Source organism: Coffea eugenioides, chromosome 5 (assembly GCF_003713205.1).
Source record: "Coffea eugenioides isolate CCC68of chromosome 5, Ceug_1.0, whole genome shotgun sequence".
In the NCBI taxonomy this organism is placed as follows: Eukaryota; Viridiplantae; Streptophyta; class Magnoliopsida; order Gentianales; family Rubiaceae; genus Coffea; species Coffea eugenioides.
The window spans coordinates 47,239,730-47,259,558 of NC_040039.1; the positions used below are offsets into that span (position 1 = coordinate 47,239,730).

The following is a 19,829-nucleotide window of genomic DNA, read 5'->3' on the forward strand; positions in this document are numbered from 1 at the left end:
TTTTTTGACTTACCCATTTATATCCATCTAATTAAATGGATATAAATGGGTTGACTCACTTATACCCATTACCCATATTATCCAACCCAAACCCCCCCCCCCCAAGTCACCCATTTTGCTACCTCTAATCTGATTTGTTTGATTCCGAAGCCAAGGTTGAATGATGCCTTTGTTTAAAGCAGAAACTGGGCATAATCTTGCGAAAATGAATCTTTGTGTATGATTTATGAATCTGTGTATGATTTGTGACTTTTTCCCCTCGCCTATAATCTGGTTATTGCAAGATAAATAATCATGAGATGCCGTTCAACAAGTAAAAGTTATGAACAGGTAAACAATACTTATACAATATAAAGATATCATAACCTTGTCAATACACCACCATTTCTGCCAATTCAGTAATAGTAGACAAAGGATTTTTTTTTTTTAAAAAAAAAACTATCGGTTCACGAATATTTTCATATCAATTGTGGCATGTAATCTTGCAACAGATAAGAAAGGGTTAATCAAACTAACAGGCATCATGAGCTTTGCTCAAATTCTTGCAACAGATAAGAAAGGAACAGATGACACAATCCATTTTTCTGCTATGGAATTGGGCTTTCTCGTTCCTTTTTTTTCACCTCCATTTTTGGTGACACAATTCTTGGAACAGATGACACAATTCTTGGATACACCTCCATTTTTGGTCTCCTCCATCATGCCTTCTGGGCAAACTAGCTCCAAGCATAGCCCGTTTGGGGTCTTCGATGGCTTAAACATTTAGCAAGTGACATAATTAATTGAAGCAATGATGCTTCACATCACCAACGTATACAAGAAAACTTAAAAAATGCAAGTTAAAAGAGGACAACTAGATAAAATCATCTTGGAGCCAATGTCAAGGCAACTGAACAAGTCACAGTTACAACTGTAACTGTAGAAATCTACATCCTCAGGATGCGATTTTGCACATAAATATATTTCGATGCATCTAAAGTCTCCATCGAGATAAAAAACTGAGATGTCTGCATAAAAACTAACACAATTCTGCTGTGGTTTTTTTTAGACTTGACAACGACACTTCAATTAGCCTACTAGTAGAGAAAAGAATTACTAGAAGCTATCTTGGCTTACACAATCATAACATAGCATCCAGACTTTGACCTAGGTGTTATGATAACTATCCCATTTTAGTAAGGAGCTTCAGGAAGATGTTCCAGCCAGGTCCTTTACAAATGCAACTACTTCTGCGGATGTATTCAGGACGTATCTAGCATTTGTCCGAGTGCGACCAACAGAGCAGGAGAAGTAATTCTCCTTTTTAAGATCAAGCACATTCCACGATGTTGTTTCAGGAGATGAACGCCTCCCACCCCCAGAGTTGAGGACTGGTCGTTGAGACTTATGCTGGGATGATTTTGAGCTGTTCCTGCCGGTCGGAAGCTTTGGAGCTGGCCGTCGTTCAACAGGGAATTTCATTGCATCAGTGACCTTGATTTTTGGAATGCTCATTGCATCAGAGGGAAGCTCTGGCTCAAAAAATGTGTAGACATCCTCATCCTGAAGAAAAGAGAGCAACAGTCAAACATGGAAGAAAATAAGCAACAGTCAACCAGCGTATGAGCACCAGCATAGTGGGGATGGTTCACAAGGTTCTTACTGCAGCCTCTACAACAACAGATGTTTTCAGTTCTGCATTTTGTATTTATATGTTCTGACTGACTGACATGCCTTTCTAATAATTGAAGCAATAGCCTCCCGACAGAACATGCTTATTACTTTTCTAGTGATATATTGAAATTCATGCCATCTTCAGGCAGCGCAATATTTATTAGTACTGATTATGAGTTCCCAAATGGTGACAAGCATATTACAGGTAACAGCTGACATATAGAATTGGACGGCAGAAGTTCATTAATATCATGCAGAAATACTTCAAAAATATCCCAAATTAACCTGAGAAGAAGCAGATAAAGGAGGTCTCTCTCTTACTCTCTCTCTCTGTTTAAAATACACTGAAGAAAGAGAATGAGCTGATAGTGTGAAATCTTTCTGACATACGCAGCAAGAGCATAAAAAATATCAGTAGTACAAAGGACAGAGAGAAATACAGGCTACATATCCTTCCTGTCCCTTTTCTGTACACCTATTTGTTTAGCACAGAGATAACTCAGGAATTAATTCCATGATCATAGTTCAAGGTGATGAATTCTGCAAGAGGAGCTTTCACTTGTTGTTTTCACATATCCCTAAATGATATCTGCAGGGTCACAAATGTTTCTCATGTTAGCTTTAATTTGACAGTTTACCCATCATCCATTATCCAGCATAGGACCGTGCAGAAAGCCAGGTGGAGTTGGAGAATCCATAGCCCACTTGTATAGCTAACTTGGATTGAAAACTGTTGATATGTAATTTTTAGCACTTGAGTTTTTCTTTTCTATATAGGTTTAGAAAAGGAGAGAGAGAAACTGAAGTGTGGGAAGCTACTCATTCCAAGAGCAATCATATAAAAACAAGGCAAACATTCTCAGAAAGAAAGTCTAACACCTATTCATTTAGCCAAGATACTAAAATGGAGCAACATCTTCCATTATGCAAAATAAGAATCTTACTAGAAGTACTTAAAATGATGCCAAAAAATTCAAGAAAATTTCAATGTATTCAGGAAGATTAGATAAATGTACCTTCTGCAGAAAATGACCTATACATAACACGTAATCAATTGGAGTTGTAATAGCTTTGGTGTGGACTATCTCCCCCAATATACGATCAATTGCAGCACCCTGTATATTTTTTGGGAAAAAGAGAGGGGGGGGGGGGGGGGGGTTTAAAAATGTAAAAGATGGAGCTGGTGACAATTTTTAAGCTAAAATAGATTTAGACATTTCAGGCAGAGTACTAACCTCTCCAACCAAGAAAAAATAAGCTGGGAAAAAAAAAAAGAAAACAGGAGAATAATCCACTCACCTTTGTCACGCCAACTGCTCGTACCTCAACTGACCTGCTTCCCTGAGCAACATCAACAGATGCATTCGAGATTGGACCTGTCCACAGATGCTGCAGCATATCTCTAGCTTGCAATCTTCCAAATTCCACATCTAACATGGAACCAAGAGAAGAAGACAATAACCAAAAAAACTGTAGCAATGGGAATTTGCAAGAACACAAACTTGGATGAACACTAGTGAAACAGATTAGTTACCTGCATATTTGTAATTCCATACAAGTGAAGTTTCACGGAGTTCATAATGAGATCGGGGTGTCCTTTCAGTGAAATACTCGAAGACATGCTGAAAAGTAGACAAAAGAATCCAAATATCAGAGGCCAAAAGATGCAATAAAAATACCACCATATATGTATATACCTTTACACTGTCAACCCAATCCATGTTTAAATGCTCTGGCATTGTTGTCATCCATTCACCCTTGGTAGATCTCAGAAACATCCCATTCTCTGCTGCTAACCACATGTTATACTCACCAAAGTTCTGCAAAGACACACATTTCACAATGATGTACAAGACATTCTAAAGTAAAGAACCTAAAAGGGATCCCGTACCTCATCCAAGACACTTCTATCACTTCCACTGAGGACAACAACTGTTGTCTTTGGATCACTACAAAGAGCTGTCAATGGTCCTTTCACCTCCGGATGCAGTTTCAATTCCATTTCTTTAATTTGATCTCCACCTCTTCTTCCAGGAGTATCTACTGATTCAGTTAGTGTAGCATTGAAACCCTACAGTTTTGGTTCATTCACAACAGAACAAAAACAACAGACATGAAATCATAATAGGATCTAAAACCAACAGCCATGAAATCATGGTACGATCTAACACACATACATGAGTGGTGCCCTAAATATCCACATTATAGATATTTGATATTTAGTCCATGATGTCATCCTTGGATTTGATATGGCCAAATCTACACCACATATGTCACCAGCTAAAACAAGCTTGATCTTTATAACTTAAATCAAGAAGCAAGAGAGAAAGAAAATATGCAATAGAGAAACTCAGCATTATAGCATAAAATGCATCAAAAAGTTCACTTATTAAATTTTTGCTTTACCAATTTTCGATCATTTACTTTCTTGCACCATGAGCTAAGTTTATATATGTCTCATCTCTTTGTTCTTTAGTTTCTCTACTTTGTCGTAAGGGTAGAAAAATGAACTAAGCACCCTGTAATTTTACCAACTTATTCAAAAGACGCTTCTTTCTACTTGTTAATGCTCACCCAATATGCTATATATCACAAACTCCCAAAATTAGTAGAGTCAGTGACCTGATAAATCCTGATGTTTACTTTCTTTAGCTTATTCTTCTCATCATTTTCCATATCACACCTTGGCAGATGTGTCACTTCATGTCATATACTAAAAAAAATATCTTAAAGATTCAAAAAGACATTACACTTGTAAGCAAGTGATACTGTACCACAACATAACTGTACAAAGAACTTTTATCAGTAAAATACAAGAAACAAGCAAATAGAGGCAAATCAAGTCTGTATTTGTTTCTATACCGTAATATAACTGACAAAATTGCTTACTAACTACATCACAACCAAAAGCATGTACTAATTGTATCATTCAATTTTTATGAACTCAAATGCCCAATACAGCAAAATCTACTCAATCAACCAAAAAAAAAAAAATCAAATGAGAAAGACATCATTATACCAGTATGAGCAATCTGTTATTAGACTGCAAGTAGCATTTCACTGCATCAGTGACATTAAGCGGTGGTGGAACTTTTCTTATCCTCTGCTGAGCCTCAATAACAGTGTCATTTAATTCACTGCAAAACCAGTTAAAAGACACTCAATTTCAGTTTATCAGCTCTAAGCAAAGAAAGCAAAAGATGGAGATTGAGACAACATAAATAGCTAGGGTATTTATCTGAACCATCACAACAATTTTAATGTTTTCAGAAGCACACTAAGTTGATAGCTCTTGATAAAGCAACAAATCTGTGCAGATTTTGCTTTCGTACCGCATTTGAATGCATTGAATTAATTAAACATTATAGGAATCCATTATGGCTGCCATAAACGTGTAAAAAGAATAAATGAACTCGCCAGAATCCCCTAAGAGAGGCATAAAAAAAAATGAAAAGTGCACATAATAATTGTACGTAAATCATTTTTCTGCAAATTGCAACTTAAGGATAGTAGTTTAGAGCATATTAAGTTCTTAGAGAAGAGGTTTATATCACATGGCTGACAACTGCGTATACAGTTTAAATAGATCAAATGTGTAGCAATGTTGAAAAAGTTAATTGTGCAGAACTGAACTACCTCTATCATGTGGATTAAATTAGGCTTTTTGGCCAAAATGAGATTTTGGAGATCAACTCATAACAACCACAAAGTCGAGCCAAAATAACTGCGAAGCAATGGATTCAACTCCAATTGTACCTACTTATATGCAGATTGATAAAGGTTATCACTATACCAAGTCGATCCTTAATGGTCACTTGTTTGCATGGAAACCAATAAACTCTAACTTCAAGGCAATGTTATATTTGCCTGCTAAGAGCATCAATGGCTCAAAAAATTCTAGATTCATAGCACAGAACAAATTCATCACACTTCTTTTGGTCAAAGCAAATTGTATTAAGTATTTTTAGCTGAAAACATTTGCCAAAATCTACCTTTTTCAACTTACTAATAAATTCTAGATAAATATGGGTAAAAGTAGTTTTCCTTCTGACAATCACCTGATGATCAATACTGACCTCAGTTGTGTTTAAACACATTCCTAGTCCTTCTAATCTGCTTCTGGCTCGCCATCAGCTTAAGTGCATGAGACAATTTATGCCAAAGCAGGGAATAAAAGGAGTGTTTTTTCAACATAAATACCTATCCATCACCATCACTTCACCTTGTACTAAGTTTCGCTATTGCATGACCACTTTCACGCATTATAACCGTATCACCTCCTTTCTACCATTTTAATTCCATCAATAGAATCTATACCAAGGGTTGAGAGAGTGACAGCTATACAAATCCATACTAGAAATGAAATTTAATTTATCATGCAAAGGACGAAGATATGTTTCAAATTTTCTCAAACTACATTAATATATTTGATGTCCAAGTAAAGATGTCCTGATTGATCAGTATAGTGAATTAATATTTGATGCACAAAAGGACTTTACTGGAATATTTTGAAGCTTTTGAACAACACAGTCTCTTCCATATGGATTTCGTGTGACACAGAAATTGCAATCAAAATTTCTGTGTTTCTATCCTACCTGTTTGGTGACATGCATTCTATTCTGGGATCTTACAATACGTTTAATTCTCCTAAACCAATTTATTTATACATGATCCTGATCTTATCCATTCCCTTCAACCATTAAACAGTAACTTCAATGGCTGAATTGACATAAAGGTCCAAGTTAACTAGCAGACAATTTCAAGTAGACGTCTATCTCTGCAAACCAAATTTCAAACTCTAGAATGAGTACTCTAGTAGTTCAGTTTCCGAAAATTCCTTACATCATTTCCTCTTTCTTATTTCATGTCAAATCAAATCCTATCATATTGAATAGAACTGAGTGTCATCTAACGAAGTAGCTACGATAATTATTTATTACAACAGAAGCACATCATCCTGTTTCATGCTATTCCTACTTCAATGTTTTATGTTTTCAGCCATCATTATAACTTGCATAAAGTTAAATAATGACAATAGAGAGGCCAATCAGTAAGGGAAAAAACAATGCAGTAAATTATTTTTTGACAGTTACCACATGCACAATCACTAAAAGATAGGAGGTGACTATTGAGGCCGATTCCAGAATGTATTGGTTCAGTGAAATTTAATCCCATGGTTCAAGGCCAAGGACACATAATTAATATAACAAACACAGGGCCAATGAAAAATGATGAAGCACAATAGATGGGTTGTAGACAAGATAGATTTGGTAAAAGAATACAAGCCAAGAAGAGGACAAGAGTTCTGCAACTCTTAGAAGGTACGACTGAACTTGACATGATTTTATTCCATATAATATCTTTTGTAAAAGCACTACAAGTCAAAGATTTAGTAGTATAGAAAATATTTGGAGGCCCAGCTTCTCAAGGACTATTTATAAATAAGGAAAGTGTAAAAATGTAATTTGAAATTGATGTATGATGGCCATCGAAACTTCAATAGATGATGATACAAATGCTAGTGCAAAGAAATCTACCAAAAGAAGAAAAAAGAAATCAAAATGATAGTAGAGACACTAGAAACCCACATATTCACCATTCTGTGGGATTCCCCAAACTATGAATTCTGCATCAAAGAATCTCTTGATAAAGAGAGAAAGGTCTACCATCTACTCCAAAGAGATGTGAAGTGTTGTAACATTTCTCCGCGCCGGTTTTGGGACCCTTCAGAAGTTCAAAGATGAGTTATTTCAAATCTTGCTGGAATTGGGAAAAAAATAGTGTCGATAAAAATCTAAAGTCTGTTAAATCAGCATAATTTTCTAGAAAGGAGGCATTATTTTTGGACATGCCGAGAAAGAAGGGAAAGTATATGGTAAGGTAGTGTATGATGAAAAGGCGCTGATAAAAACAAAAGTATTGGTTTCTTATGGTTCTTATGGTCAAAAGAACCAACTCCACCAACAAGATACCTATATACATTTACACAGAAAGATTAGGCATTCTTTCATGTGGTCTCAAAGAAGCCATCATGATATGAGTGGTACTCCTGGTATATGATTGTAGTTTGGTCGACGTATTTAAAACCTTCACAAAACTACTACTAAAATTTGGAAGTTTGAGCACTGGTCATTAGTCATGGAGTGCTCAAGCATTTAGACTCATAAGAAGAATAATTGCAACAAAATTACTTCTTAAATAGGTCATGTAGGCAATTTAGGTAGAAAGGCTACAATATGTAGCATGAATGAAAAAGAAAACCAATTGGTATATTCTCACAATGTATCAGCACAAAATCTAGAAAAGGAAGTCTAGCAGTTGTCTTCTATCCATAAATATGTACAGCATTTACTAATCTTTATCATATTAGACAGCAGAGACAAGTTAAGCATTTATGGAGTTTCAAAAGAAATGAGACTATAATCACACTCTTAAGTTCACAAACCTAACAAAAGTTTCAGCCCATTCTTGAGCAGTATGGGTTGTCACATGTGCGAAGTTGTGTCGGTGACGTTTCTCCCTTTCTTCAGCAGGCATATTCAATGCTTGGCCTATTGCAGCAGCAACTTCAGTAATATTCCAAGGATTCACCAAGATTGCTCCAGCTCCCAAAGATTGTGCAGCACCAGCAAACTAGAGTCCAATGAAACTAATTACTAACAAGAAGATGCATAAAGTATTGCCTTCAGGGCATATACTTGAAAATGACCTTCATTTTTCAATCGCTAAATCATCACAAACAACTTTCAGTATCAAAGAGTTGGCAGTACTTGCCTCACTGAGAATGAGAACCCCTTTTTTGGAATCTTGACAAGCAACAAACTCATAGCTAACAAGATTCATTCCATCTCGCAAAGATGTGACAAGTGCTACATCTGATCAGCAAGACACAGATGATGATTGGAATTTGGAAGTGTTAAAAGGCCTAAAGGCAGATGTAGATCAAGAGAGACAACAAAACTGTAAATACTTCTAAAGTAATATGAGGGTTGCATCTCTTATAATCCAATATGCACTATTGAAGCAAAAGAATTAACCATTTGGTTGAAGCATAATATGATCTAAAAGATGCAACAAATATTTGTGAAATAGCCATGAATACTGGGGAAACTCCACTGTGGTTTCCAAAGTCAACCTTCTAGGTGATATCAGTATAATTTCTGCAATCAAGATGACTGAAATTTTAGATAGCTGACAGTTGTTTTCAGAAATGATGAAAGTCATTCTTTCATACTTTACTTTAGGCCTTCAAACAAAAATAAACATGTTTATCTCGTAATTGCTTACACAACCACCTAACTTGCCAATATTTCACACACATATTTTACTTTTATCTTGTTATAGGTACATGTTAAGGATGATGAAGGCCCTAATCTAGTCCAATCATTTAGGGCACAGATGGTCCATCGCTCAGTGGTTCAGCCTGCTTCAGCTGTGAACATGTTTCTTACAGAATCATGCCCTCAGACTAGATTACAGAAATGGGGAAATAATCCCAATATGTTCCAGAAAAAAATTAGTATAATATTCTATACCCAATTACTTTCATTCTAATAAGTGAATGCCTAGACAGCTAGTATGTGTAAAAATTAATGTTCATCAAGAAGATAAGGATATGAAAGAGTTATAACAGGTTAGAATACTCTAAGTACATGAAGAGGACGTTGATGCCTCTAGCAAATTATAACATCTGAGACTGGTAGTGTATGAGAAGGAAAAGTGAGTCATCTAAGTATCATTGCAGCAAAGCCATCAAATCCTGGTCACAAGTCTACAATTTAATGCAAGATCCTAAATGCTTGAGGTTAGACTGCATAAAACACAGTTTAATTAAGACTTAAAGACTAAGTCTGAAAATGAACCAGTTCATTGTGTCCAACTAATTTCTAGTTCCACAAATAAAAATATTCAAGATGATTAAAGTGGACGAAACCGATGACATAGAATCTAGAAACCATTAAACCAAAAAAAAAAAAAAAAAGTTTAAGGTAACTTCTTGGACTGAAAATGACGAAGTTGGAAAAGAAATGAATCGCTTCTCATATTTCACGTTCAAGGTGACCGAAAATTTACATAGCAGCCCTAAAAAGAATTGAGAGGAGGACAGGTGACGAAAAGACGTGTCAACGCCAAAGCCTCATGCCCAATAAAATGCAAATTAAAATTTCTTAGAAACTATAAACAAGCAAATGAAACTTTTCTCCCTTATTTTCCATTTGCTTTTTACCAGTTATACACGTTTAGTACAATAAGAATCAATTTTCTTCAATTTACCTCTTCTCTACAAGTAGCCAGTTCCAATTACAAATACTCAATGTGCTAAAGAAAGAACAGAAACATGAAACACTGAAAAAATGTATTAGAGCCAGCAAAATCAAGTTAGCACACAAATTGCATCACTCAAAGCAAAGTGTGGCAATAAATCAGCCAAAATCAAAAGTAGACTACAAACGTTCCTGAACAATTTAGGTAATCATGCTCTTAATCCAGTTAGCTTCTAAGCAGTAACTATATTAATTACATTTTGAAAGGTTCATTAGCCATATACAGGACACAGAGTCTTATCTTCCAAAAGCTGAGGATTTGAAGATCTTGAGAACATAGAATTAGTACCAGTAACGGCATAGACCGCACAGAGTGCATGGAAATCAAGAGAACGATCCTGCAGGAAAAAAAATTTGCTTTAGGGATGGATACTTTACATTCATATTTTTGCCAAATGATACCTGAAAATGGGGTTGCTTATAATCACACATACACAAAAAAAAAAAGCAGCAAAATATTTCTTCATCTTTTAAATATTAGAGAATGGTAAAGAGAAAACTGATTTTCCACCAGAGTAACTTTATAGGGAATATACTTCGGTCATTCTTCATAAGTGGATGGTAAGAGGATTAAAGACCTAGAAGTTGGGCATGAAATTATGTATAGGCCCACATTACAGCATGTGAGTTACCTTGGGCAAGAAATCTCAAAAGTGTACTATAACCTAAATGCTATGGCAGTTGGAAATGATGCATTAAACAGTGCCACCATCCTTGGTTTTACCAAAAAAACTGTAGTCTATGTAAGAGATCAACTTAAGGACACCAAGCTGTGAAAGGTATTATTTGCCCAAAGGGGAAGAACAACTGTTTATTTTCAGTAGTAAACATGTCTAGTGCTCAATTGAAGAAAGCAAAGAATAGATTCGTTAAAATCAATGAAAAGACTGACCAGATGATGAATTGGAACCCCAATTAGAGTTCCAAATTTTCCATTGATGCGTCCAACAATTTCATGAACCTGGCTCGTAAGCTTTTGATCTGTAAAGACCAGATAAGAGAAATATCACTTTGTAGAAGATATAAATAAGGAAATACAAAATGTGCTAACCAAGGGAAGAAAGAAGAGTTGATATCTGGAGAAGCACTAATGGCTTTGCCAAGAAGAGAAGAACTTAAAAGAGCTGATCATTTCGAAAGCATACATTCAGGTACATCTGTCCTTGTTGGCACAGCAATTTGCAGCAAAACCACTTTATCGCACCAATAGGAATTTTCCTCAAGAAATTTTTCAAATGCTAATATCTTTTGAGGAATTCCTTTAATCATATCAAGCCGATCAACCCCTAACATAACCTGAAAGAAACATTCTGGGTTATAAAATTAGAACATCCTAGAATCAGATCGTGCATGAACACAACAAGAAATGACTATCAAAGCATATTTGACAACATGTTTTGCTCAATTTCTATAGTAAACATGGTACATAACTGAGTTTTCAGATTTCAATGCCACGAGTTGGTAAGAATCAAAGTAAATAGTGCCAAAAAAATGTAGTAAAAAGCAGCATATATAATTAATAGTCCACCCTATACAAAATTAGGGTAATCACTTAAAAATATTGCGCACAAAGCTACTAAAAGCACGATAGATCGATAAAAAGATTGGGGAATGTGCTGATATCCTACATGTCTGTATAGATACTCTTGTGAGCGCACAGCCTATGCAAATATGATACATGCATGTATCCATGGGTGTGCGTATGGTTATGGCTGGGGAGGGTGTGTGCGTGGGTGGGTGGGTGGATGTGGGTGTGTGTGTTGTGTGTGTGAGAGTGTGAGAGAAAGTCAGAGTGAGACAGAGGGGGTGGATACAATTGTGAACAACCACAGCTGATACATATTGCATGCTCATCAATATACAAAAGAAGAAGAGAGGAAATCTTATGATATGAGATGTAAACATTCAAACAAAAATACAGATTTTCCAATTTATACAAATCATAATACAGGAATCTAATACTTTATCAATCATATGGACTCCAAATGCAGATCATATATGAAGATAAACATACAAACATCACACAGAATTACCCAACTTCATCAAACTTAAATAAAGCAGTGGCTTCTATCACTAAGATCAGAAGGCCATAGAGACAATAAGGCAAGAAAATATGGGAAGGCAAAAGGGTATGGGAGAGAGAGAGAGAGAGTACCTTTTTCCCAGCAAATCTTTCTTTTAGTTCTTTGATGTGTTCCTGAACTTGAGGAACTTCAAGTGCTCTAATGAATCGTTCTGAATCTATCCCAATGGGAAACTATTTTCCACCAAAACAGAACAGATGCAAGGGTTACAAGAGCGAAGCAGTTTAAACTAATCACGCAGTCTTCAGTCTACTTTTACACAAAAATTGAATGAGAAAAGAAAAAAATAATTACTTATACAGGAGAAAATGAATGAAAAAAAGAAGAAGAAAAGAAGCACAAATTAGATTATCATACTGCAGCCACACGGGTCAGCCGTCCCTGATCCTCCACTCCTTCGGGGGTACCTTCAAATCCAAGTATTCGAGTACAAGCACTAACAAAATGCCTTGCATAATCATATGTGTGGAAGCTGCAAAACGTGTTCAGCTTAAACTCAGCTTGCAAGTTCCATACGTCAATCTTAGTATATTAAAGGAGACTTTAGGATGATGTATGCAATAGCTTGAGTCAAGTGCAGGATATCATTGAATGTGGCAATTACAAGATGAAAGATGAGGTAATTAACAAAGAAATACATTTTAGACAGTAGAGAGAGTAGAAAAGGGATTTCCCAGCAGAAATTCACCCATGAACAGGTTGAACTCATTGTCAAGTTAGATTGGACTATGCCAGCAGTGCCTAATTTGGAACAGAGACAGAGACTGAGCCCAGAAAAACAGTTAAATAACAGACTAGACTACAAATATGCATGATGGAATGACTCATCAGAATATATAGACTCGAGCAAAATATGAGGCCTTGCTTTGTGCACAAAGAATTTTGTCAGCTTAAGGAATCCATGATGATTAAGCTAGCTGGTATCAAAGCATAATCAGTAGGGTATCTTTTATGAACATAGCAGTGACAAAACTCCGCATTCATGTTACTGAGCTGCTCTTGTATTGCTTTTTCAGTTTCTTTTGGGTGGATAAATGATAATTATTCTCTCAAAGTGATGCTGTGTGAAATAAAAATTAGTCATTGCTTTGTGTACTTTGGTTTACTTATTTCCAAAACAAAAAAGAAAAGAATCTAGATTATCTTTGAATTCCTAGATTTCAAGGCTCGATCCATGACCCTTCTGACAAGATAGGGTTGTACCACTGCAACAGAAAACATAGATAAGTATGTTTGTCCAATCCTTACCCAACCAAATCAGCATGTAGTACTGCACGTAACAGGTCTGTACGAGATGGCAATGTGCGATGAATTTCAGAAGATGGAAAAGGTGTATGCAGAAACCAACCAACTTTCATGTTCCTATTGTGATCTTTGAGACATTTTGGAAGGAACATGAGATGGTAGTCATGACACCAAACTACGTCACCCTCTTCATAATGCTTATTCACAACATCAGCAAACATCTTATTTGCTTTCTTGTATGCAGCAAATTGGGACTGAAAGCTCCGGGTAGTTGCCAGACGGTCTTCCTGTGGAAGTCCAAGATAATGGAAAAGAGGCCACAATATATTGTTGCAATACCCGTTGTAATATTGGTGAACTGTCTCTTCATCCAAGAAGACGGGGATACACCTCTGCAGAACATCAATGAGGCAGTAAGATAAATATCTAACTTAGCATTCCTCAGACATGAAATTCCAGTTATACTGCAACATCCATAAACATAATTTTGCTGAATACTGCAAAAAACGAAGATCAATAAGGCCTAAAAGCCGACTGCAAAAGAAAGCCTATAGATTGCACCTTCTCAGCCAATGCTTTAGTAAGTGCCTTTTGACCAGCCTCATCTGGTACATTTACACCAGCCCAGCCAATCCACCTTGCTTCAAATTCTTTCACACCTTGAACGATTCAAAGTTTCCAGGAATTAGACATTCTGTTTGCCATCCTCAATACAGGTAGCAAAACAAAATGAATAGAACCTATTGCTGATAAAGTCAAGTCTAAAGAAGAGAAAAAGAATGCTTACCAAGTAGAGCACTGACTAGACCCCCAGCACTTATCTCCAATGACCATGTTTCCTCACCTCTCCTTACCGCAGAGACTGGAAGCCTATTAGCCACCACCAAAAGCCTTTGCCTGATGGGCTTCCCATCAATCCTTTCCCATCCATCATTAAGTGCTAGTGCAGCCAAGGCACCTTCCAAATATTGCTCCACATATGAAACTCCCGAGACATCCCCGTCTCTGAGGCGCAAATCGTGTTCAGAGAGTTCAGTCCTAATGTTGCCATCAATAGAATCACTTGACTGAGAAGCTCTGCTGCTTTTCCGTAACTCTCTTACTCTCAAAAGCCTCTCAATTCGAGATGTGGGGGTGGCTGAATTGCTGTTGTACTTGTTTCCAGGCATACGGGCAATCTAGAATTGGACCTCCGAATACTAAATTTAATAGAGTTCCTGTTTCCCAGGAACCACCAAATGTCCTGCATATCGACTAAACAAATTACTAACACATGCGCAGATCAAAACAAACTTCCAGCAAATGTGACACTAAGGACAAATATAATGGCCAGTTTTCCTAAAACAGAATAATGTAAAACAAAATTCTACAGCAGTACAACAACTTTCTATCCTTTTCTTTTTACAGTGATGACAAAGAAAAGGGCAAAAGAAAGAGGGCCATCAACATTCATGGTAAATAAATATTAGCAAAAAGGACAAGCATAAACAAAGAGACAACAAAGATAATGGGATCCACAGAATTGAATGAGGGCAAAAATGGGGTCTACCATTAAGTCCTCCTCTAATTATATATCCCAAGATTCCAGAATAACACCAGCTGTAAAATTCATAGGGTCACAGAACCAAGTCCCAACTTCAGTGCAAGAAAAAACCAGAGATGACAGGTAACAAAATTACCCCTTTGATAAATACGAAAATGTAAGCATGCCCCATGATCAGAATGGCCAAAATAGGAAACAAATGTTGAAGGAAAGCAAGTGACTTTGCCGAAAATTTTCCAACTCATCCTGTTACGGTAACGTACAAACATAATGCTGCTGTTCAAGATTCGAATTGTATGCCAGAGAGATAGGAAGAGTGTAGGGAGGCATGGGGAGGGTAAAAGAAAAAAGAAAAAAAAAAAGGAAAAACATACAAACATAATGCACGCAAAAGAATCGCACTAACTTATGAGAGCTATGCAATATAATTCTGGCCAGTAAGTTGAAAAAGAAAGAGAAAAAATCAAGAAACAGTGGAGGAAGAAAAAAAAGAACAGAAAAATCAACACTCAAATTTAGAACAAGAAACAAGAAAATCAATGCCAGCCCAAATGGGTGTTACCTTAATCGAACGAAAATGACAAGGGTCTTGAGTTAAAATCGAGAACCCAGAAATTTGAGGCGGTGGAAGGGTGAGAAGGGAAATGATAAAGCGGTGATTTTAAGAGTGAAGTACCATACCAAGTAATAGAATGAGGGAGAGAGAGGGGGAGAGAGGGGTAGAAGAAGAGGAAAACAAAAAAGATTCTGGCTCCGGGTGGCAAAGAATTATCAAAGAGAGAGAAAAAGAGAATCCTCGTGTACGTTTTACACGGTGCATAAAGCCTTCCAGCCATGCAGACGCCACCAAAATTTGTTGATGGATGCGGATGCGGATGCGGATGCCCTCCTTTTCACAAATTTTCTTTTTAGTTTTCAAGTGGAGTGCCACTCTCCTTTGAACCTGCGAACCAGAATCCTTGCGCGAGCCCGCTGGCTTGTCTCCACCCGTCTCCCTGCCCTCGCCTTTCAATTGAGTAAAAACTCAATTGAGTAGTAGTTGTTGTTCAAGCCTTCAAGGGCCTTTTGAGCCCAAAAAAAAACTCAGTGATTTCGATTTCAGTCACACGTACTCTCCTCGAGACCACAATTCGCTTATAAGGGGACTACCAGCGATAATTTAATATACTTTGGAGACCATAATTTGCTTACAAGCGAATGTGTAAGCTATCCTATAGTAAAGTAGTCCGTCCGTCCGTCCATTCTTCCTGGACTACGTACGTATTGGCTAAAAAAAATTTCTCTATTTTTCTCTTTTCATAGCGCTTCTCAAATTTTTTTTTTCAATCGACAAACTAATGAGTTTTAGAGAGAACAGAGAAAAATTACATGTTCCTACCAAAGATTAAGATGACACACCAGGGAGAATATATATATTGATGCGTTCTTCGCTCTATGGGTCTCAAACCAATATACTGGAACCATGGAGCTAGGGATGGACCCAGAAATCTGTCGAAGATGAGACTAGACTAGAATGGTTCTTGCTTGTATGAGTAAATACCCCAAAAAGATTAACATGATGGATGGATGGTTTTTACGCTTTTAGCGATCCAAGTAAAATTAAGGACAAATCAAATTTATATTTGAGAGAATAAATATTGTAAAAACATAACACTTGGACAAAAAAGAATCTCAAGTTGCAGCTCAATGATCATATGCTTATTCTAATTTTGGAATCCGAAGGTCTTAATCAATACTATTTGTCGAGAAGCAACAGAAAAATGTCTTAATCAAAAGTTTTGAATCTATCTATTGATTAAGAAAACATTTGTTTAGCTTTCTTTTCAGTTAATTGGACGACACAGCTCCAGCCAACTGGAAAAAAAAAAAAAGAAGAGTTTTTGTCTCATACGATGAATAGAGCCCAAAAATGTTGGAGATTGAATCTCTTTTGTCGTACCCTTTTCGACTAGTTATTAATTCGTGGTTGATACAATCATAGTGTAATTAAAAAAACAAATCCATAGAAGCATAAAGGGTAGGTGAGGATAAGAAGATGAACCAACCCAGCCAGAAACATATCTATATACCATTTGTGGTATAATTACCTGCTAAAATTGAGCAGTCACATGACATGATGGTTGTGACTACTGACTAGGTAGGGAACTTTCGAGGAGCAACAAAAAAAACTGGGATACCTGATTTTTTTTCCAAATGTTAGTATAAGAAAACTCTCCTTTTTTTTTCGCCGCAGCAAACTTTTAAATCTTTTTTTCATTATAAATAGGATTCGAATCTCCGATCTACAGGTCAAAGAGAAATTTAATCCCTTTAAGGTGATCACTGAGCCAAAGCTCGGTGATTGTCTAAACTTTTAATCGAGACTAATATGCTTTTAACGGATTGGTTAGTTGTTACCCTTCTTGTTTCTCCAAAAAAGAGCAAAACCTTGGTTGTGAAGCAGCCATCTAGTCAGGGGATGGAAATTTAGCCTCTTGAGGTTCCAGGTAAACTTACAAGTCGAGATTTACCACTCTCTTTCGAGGTTTCATTGTAATCTTTTTAATTTCTCTTTTTTTTCTTTTACTATATATTTGACTATCATATGGCATTTTGGCTCATATATAGAACCTAGTATGGAAAGAAATGTAGGGTTGGACCAAAACAATAACGTACCACCACCACCGAAAGGTAAACCTAACCAACCCTATTCTTTGACAGTCAAGTTGATGAACAAGAATCCAAGTTACTTCACAGTCGTAATTTAGTCTTCAAAAACCACACGTAGACCATAATTCTACCAACAGCAAAGGGAGGGAGGACGCTAGATAAGCTAGCCTGATTCTTTCCGAAACATTAGATGATCTAAAAAAAAAAAAAAAAAGAACAGTTTCATAAATCTAAAGTTGCCCCTTCACCCTTCAGTGCCAACCTTGTACCTACCCAAACTTTCTAAGCCACCAGGAAATGCTTCATAAATGATAGTAAAACCTTCACCCTGTCAAACTCTCACACCCACACCTCCAACTGTGTCCCTTCCCTTTCTGGCTGATCTCTGTGTGTGTGTGTGTGTGTGTCCGAGCGTGAACAGGAAAAGCTCAGGTACACTTGACCAGCTAGCTTCTGTTGAATGACTAAAGCTTACGATTTACGTAAAAGTGAAATAGACTCGATTACTTGCAGAAAAATTTTAACTTCTAAAATGGTTTAACAGAATTTTACAAAAGGAAACAAAGACAAGATATCTAAATATATAGATGCGTACATGCAGATTGCAGATACAACATATTTCTGTAGAGAGAGAGAGAGAGAGCTCTTAATTACCTCTAAATCGAAGAAGAGCGAAGAGATATGGTGGAAAGGACGAACTTCAGCAGTAGCTTTTACTGAGATATCTGCAACCAGAGAGAAAGAGAGGATAGTCGCTTTTTTATTGAAAGTAGAAGACGATCGAAGAGTTCTGGAGAAGTAAGGTTATAGCTTATAAATAAAAAGGCTCCTCTATTGTATATTGTTGCTGCTGTTGCGCAAGCACACTTTACAGTTTACAGTACGTACATACATTTCTGCTATATATATATATATATATATATACACATATATATATATATATATATATATTCATGTTTGCTACTTGTATAGTTTGGAATTTTAAATGACATTCGTAAAATGAAAGTATAAAAATCAGGAGGAGGATAAAATAAAAATCAACGATAGCTAGGGATCAGAAAATACAAAAGCTATGATCGAATTTGCAGCAAAGAAAGAGATGAGAAGGATTAAAAAAGTGAATTTGGTTAGCAGACATGAGAGGACGGGAACTTTTAGGCTGCTCAAGACATGTCCAACAAGTAGGCATGGTGACATTGGTTTTGCTTTAAGAATTTTTTTGAGGATTAAGACCAAAAGGTGGCCACCGATCGATCAACCGTATCAGTATGGAGGGAATTTGTTCTCCCTCAGTTCACTTTGAAATATTTTATTAATTGTCAAAAAAAATTAGGCCCACAATTTAATTGGTAAAAAGGACCTATGGTTGATTCTTCATTCTGGCCTAGCTAGGAATGCATCAAATCCTACTTTAGTTGATCCTTAATTTGTTTTTTTTTTTTAAGTATTGTTTCTTGCTCGGAATTTTCTTGCTTAAACTAAAAATATTCTAAGTCCTGCATGCCTGTAACCCAACGAAATCAACGGGGACGTACATCGTGTGTTTCTTCAAGTTTCAACACCCGAAATTTTGCTCTCACCGGCCCGAATTGATCTATGAGATGTGAATTTCAATCACTTTGAGGTGCGGGGCCATTCGCCTTGTTTGGATTGGAGCTTTTTTTTTTATATATGGAAAACTTTTTACGTCTTCGATTAATATTTTTATCTTATATATATATATATATATATTCAATCATTCATTTATAGTATGTATTTTTTTATAAAAACTCTTAAAAATAACAATTTGAATGAATTCATTTCTCGATCGCATCCATTTTTTAGTTTCTTTTTTTTTTTTCATGATGATAAGATATAAATCCAAAATGGTTCTAGCTAGAATTGCACGCACTGTGATGCCTTTAAAGAAACATATATATTATTGTTAGTCACCCGGCCCAGAACCATACTAATTTAACTGCTTTTCCTGCAAATACATCTGGAAGAACTTCAACTGGTTCCAGCAAATACCAAATTTCATACTTAATTTTCACCATCTATCTGATCTAACAGACATTGGAGTCAACTGCAATAATCATCCATATATTCTGTATCATGGCATGGGGGATCTCTTTCAGTACGTAGTGGACCTTTGCTTCCCTCTTCCTTTTACTTTGCAACCAACACACACACATATACATATACATATATATATATATATATATATCTGTATGTATATATAATTTTATTGTGAGCAAAACAAGTTAGAGCCAATTTGCAACAGTACGTGCTTTTCTATGTGTTGAACTGTTGATCACTTTACTGTGTTGCGGTAGTACTCCATCATGCAAT

The 19,829-nt window shown here is 36.3% G+C and overlaps 1 protein-coding gene across 2 annotated transcripts; it reads right to left on the reverse strand.

Moving 5' to 3' along the window:
• Window positions 1–833: 833 nt before the first annotated feature.
• LOC113770512 (alpha,alpha-trehalose-phosphate synthase [UDP-forming] 1) lies at window positions 834–18,243 on the reverse strand. 2 transcript variants are annotated; one of them, XM_027314984.1, is made up of 18 exons: window positions 18,153–18,243; window positions 14,094–14,549; window positions 13,868–13,965; window positions 13,310–13,698; window positions 12,419–12,533; window positions 12,133–12,234; window positions 11,123–11,273; window positions 10,870–10,958; window positions 10,267–10,315; window positions 8,428–8,528; window positions 8,099–8,286; window positions 4,673–4,790; window positions 3,545–3,724; window positions 3,351–3,473; window positions 3,188–3,275; window positions 2,953–3,083; window positions 2,670–2,768; window positions 834–1,542 (listed from the first exon to the last, which is right to left on the reverse strand). In XM_027314984.1, exons 2-18 carry the CDS (start codon window positions 14,473–14,475, stop codon window positions 1,186–1,188), a joined length of 2,760 nt encoding a protein of 919 aa, XP_027170785.1. In that variant the 5' UTR covers window positions 14,476–14,549; window positions 18,153–18,243; the 3' UTR covers window positions 834–1,185. The 2 variants fall into 2 exon arrangements, with proteins under 2 accessions (XP_027170785.1, XP_027170784.1); XM_027314983.1 differs by lacking the exon at window positions 18,153–18,243 and adding an exon at window positions 15,412–15,623.
• Between the last annotated feature and the right edge of the window lie 1,586 nt (window positions 18,244–19,829).

What these genes read in the sequence shown, in the direction of transcription:
- LOC113770512 (XM_027314984.1), bottom strand. Translation starts at nt 14,475, where the DNA reads ATGCCTGGAAACAAGTACAACAGCAATTCAGCCACCCCCACATCTCGA. An exon ending in CTAAAGCATTGGCTGAGAAG is followed by an intron (nt 13,699 to 13,867) that starts GTGCAATCTATA and finishes GATGTTCTGCAG; the next exon opens with AGGTGTATCCCCGTCTTCTT. An exon ending in TGCGGTCTATGCCGTTACTG is followed by an intron (nt 8,529 to 10,266) that starts GTACTAATTCTA and finishes CTTGCTGATCAG; the next exon opens with ATGTAGCACTTGTCACATCT.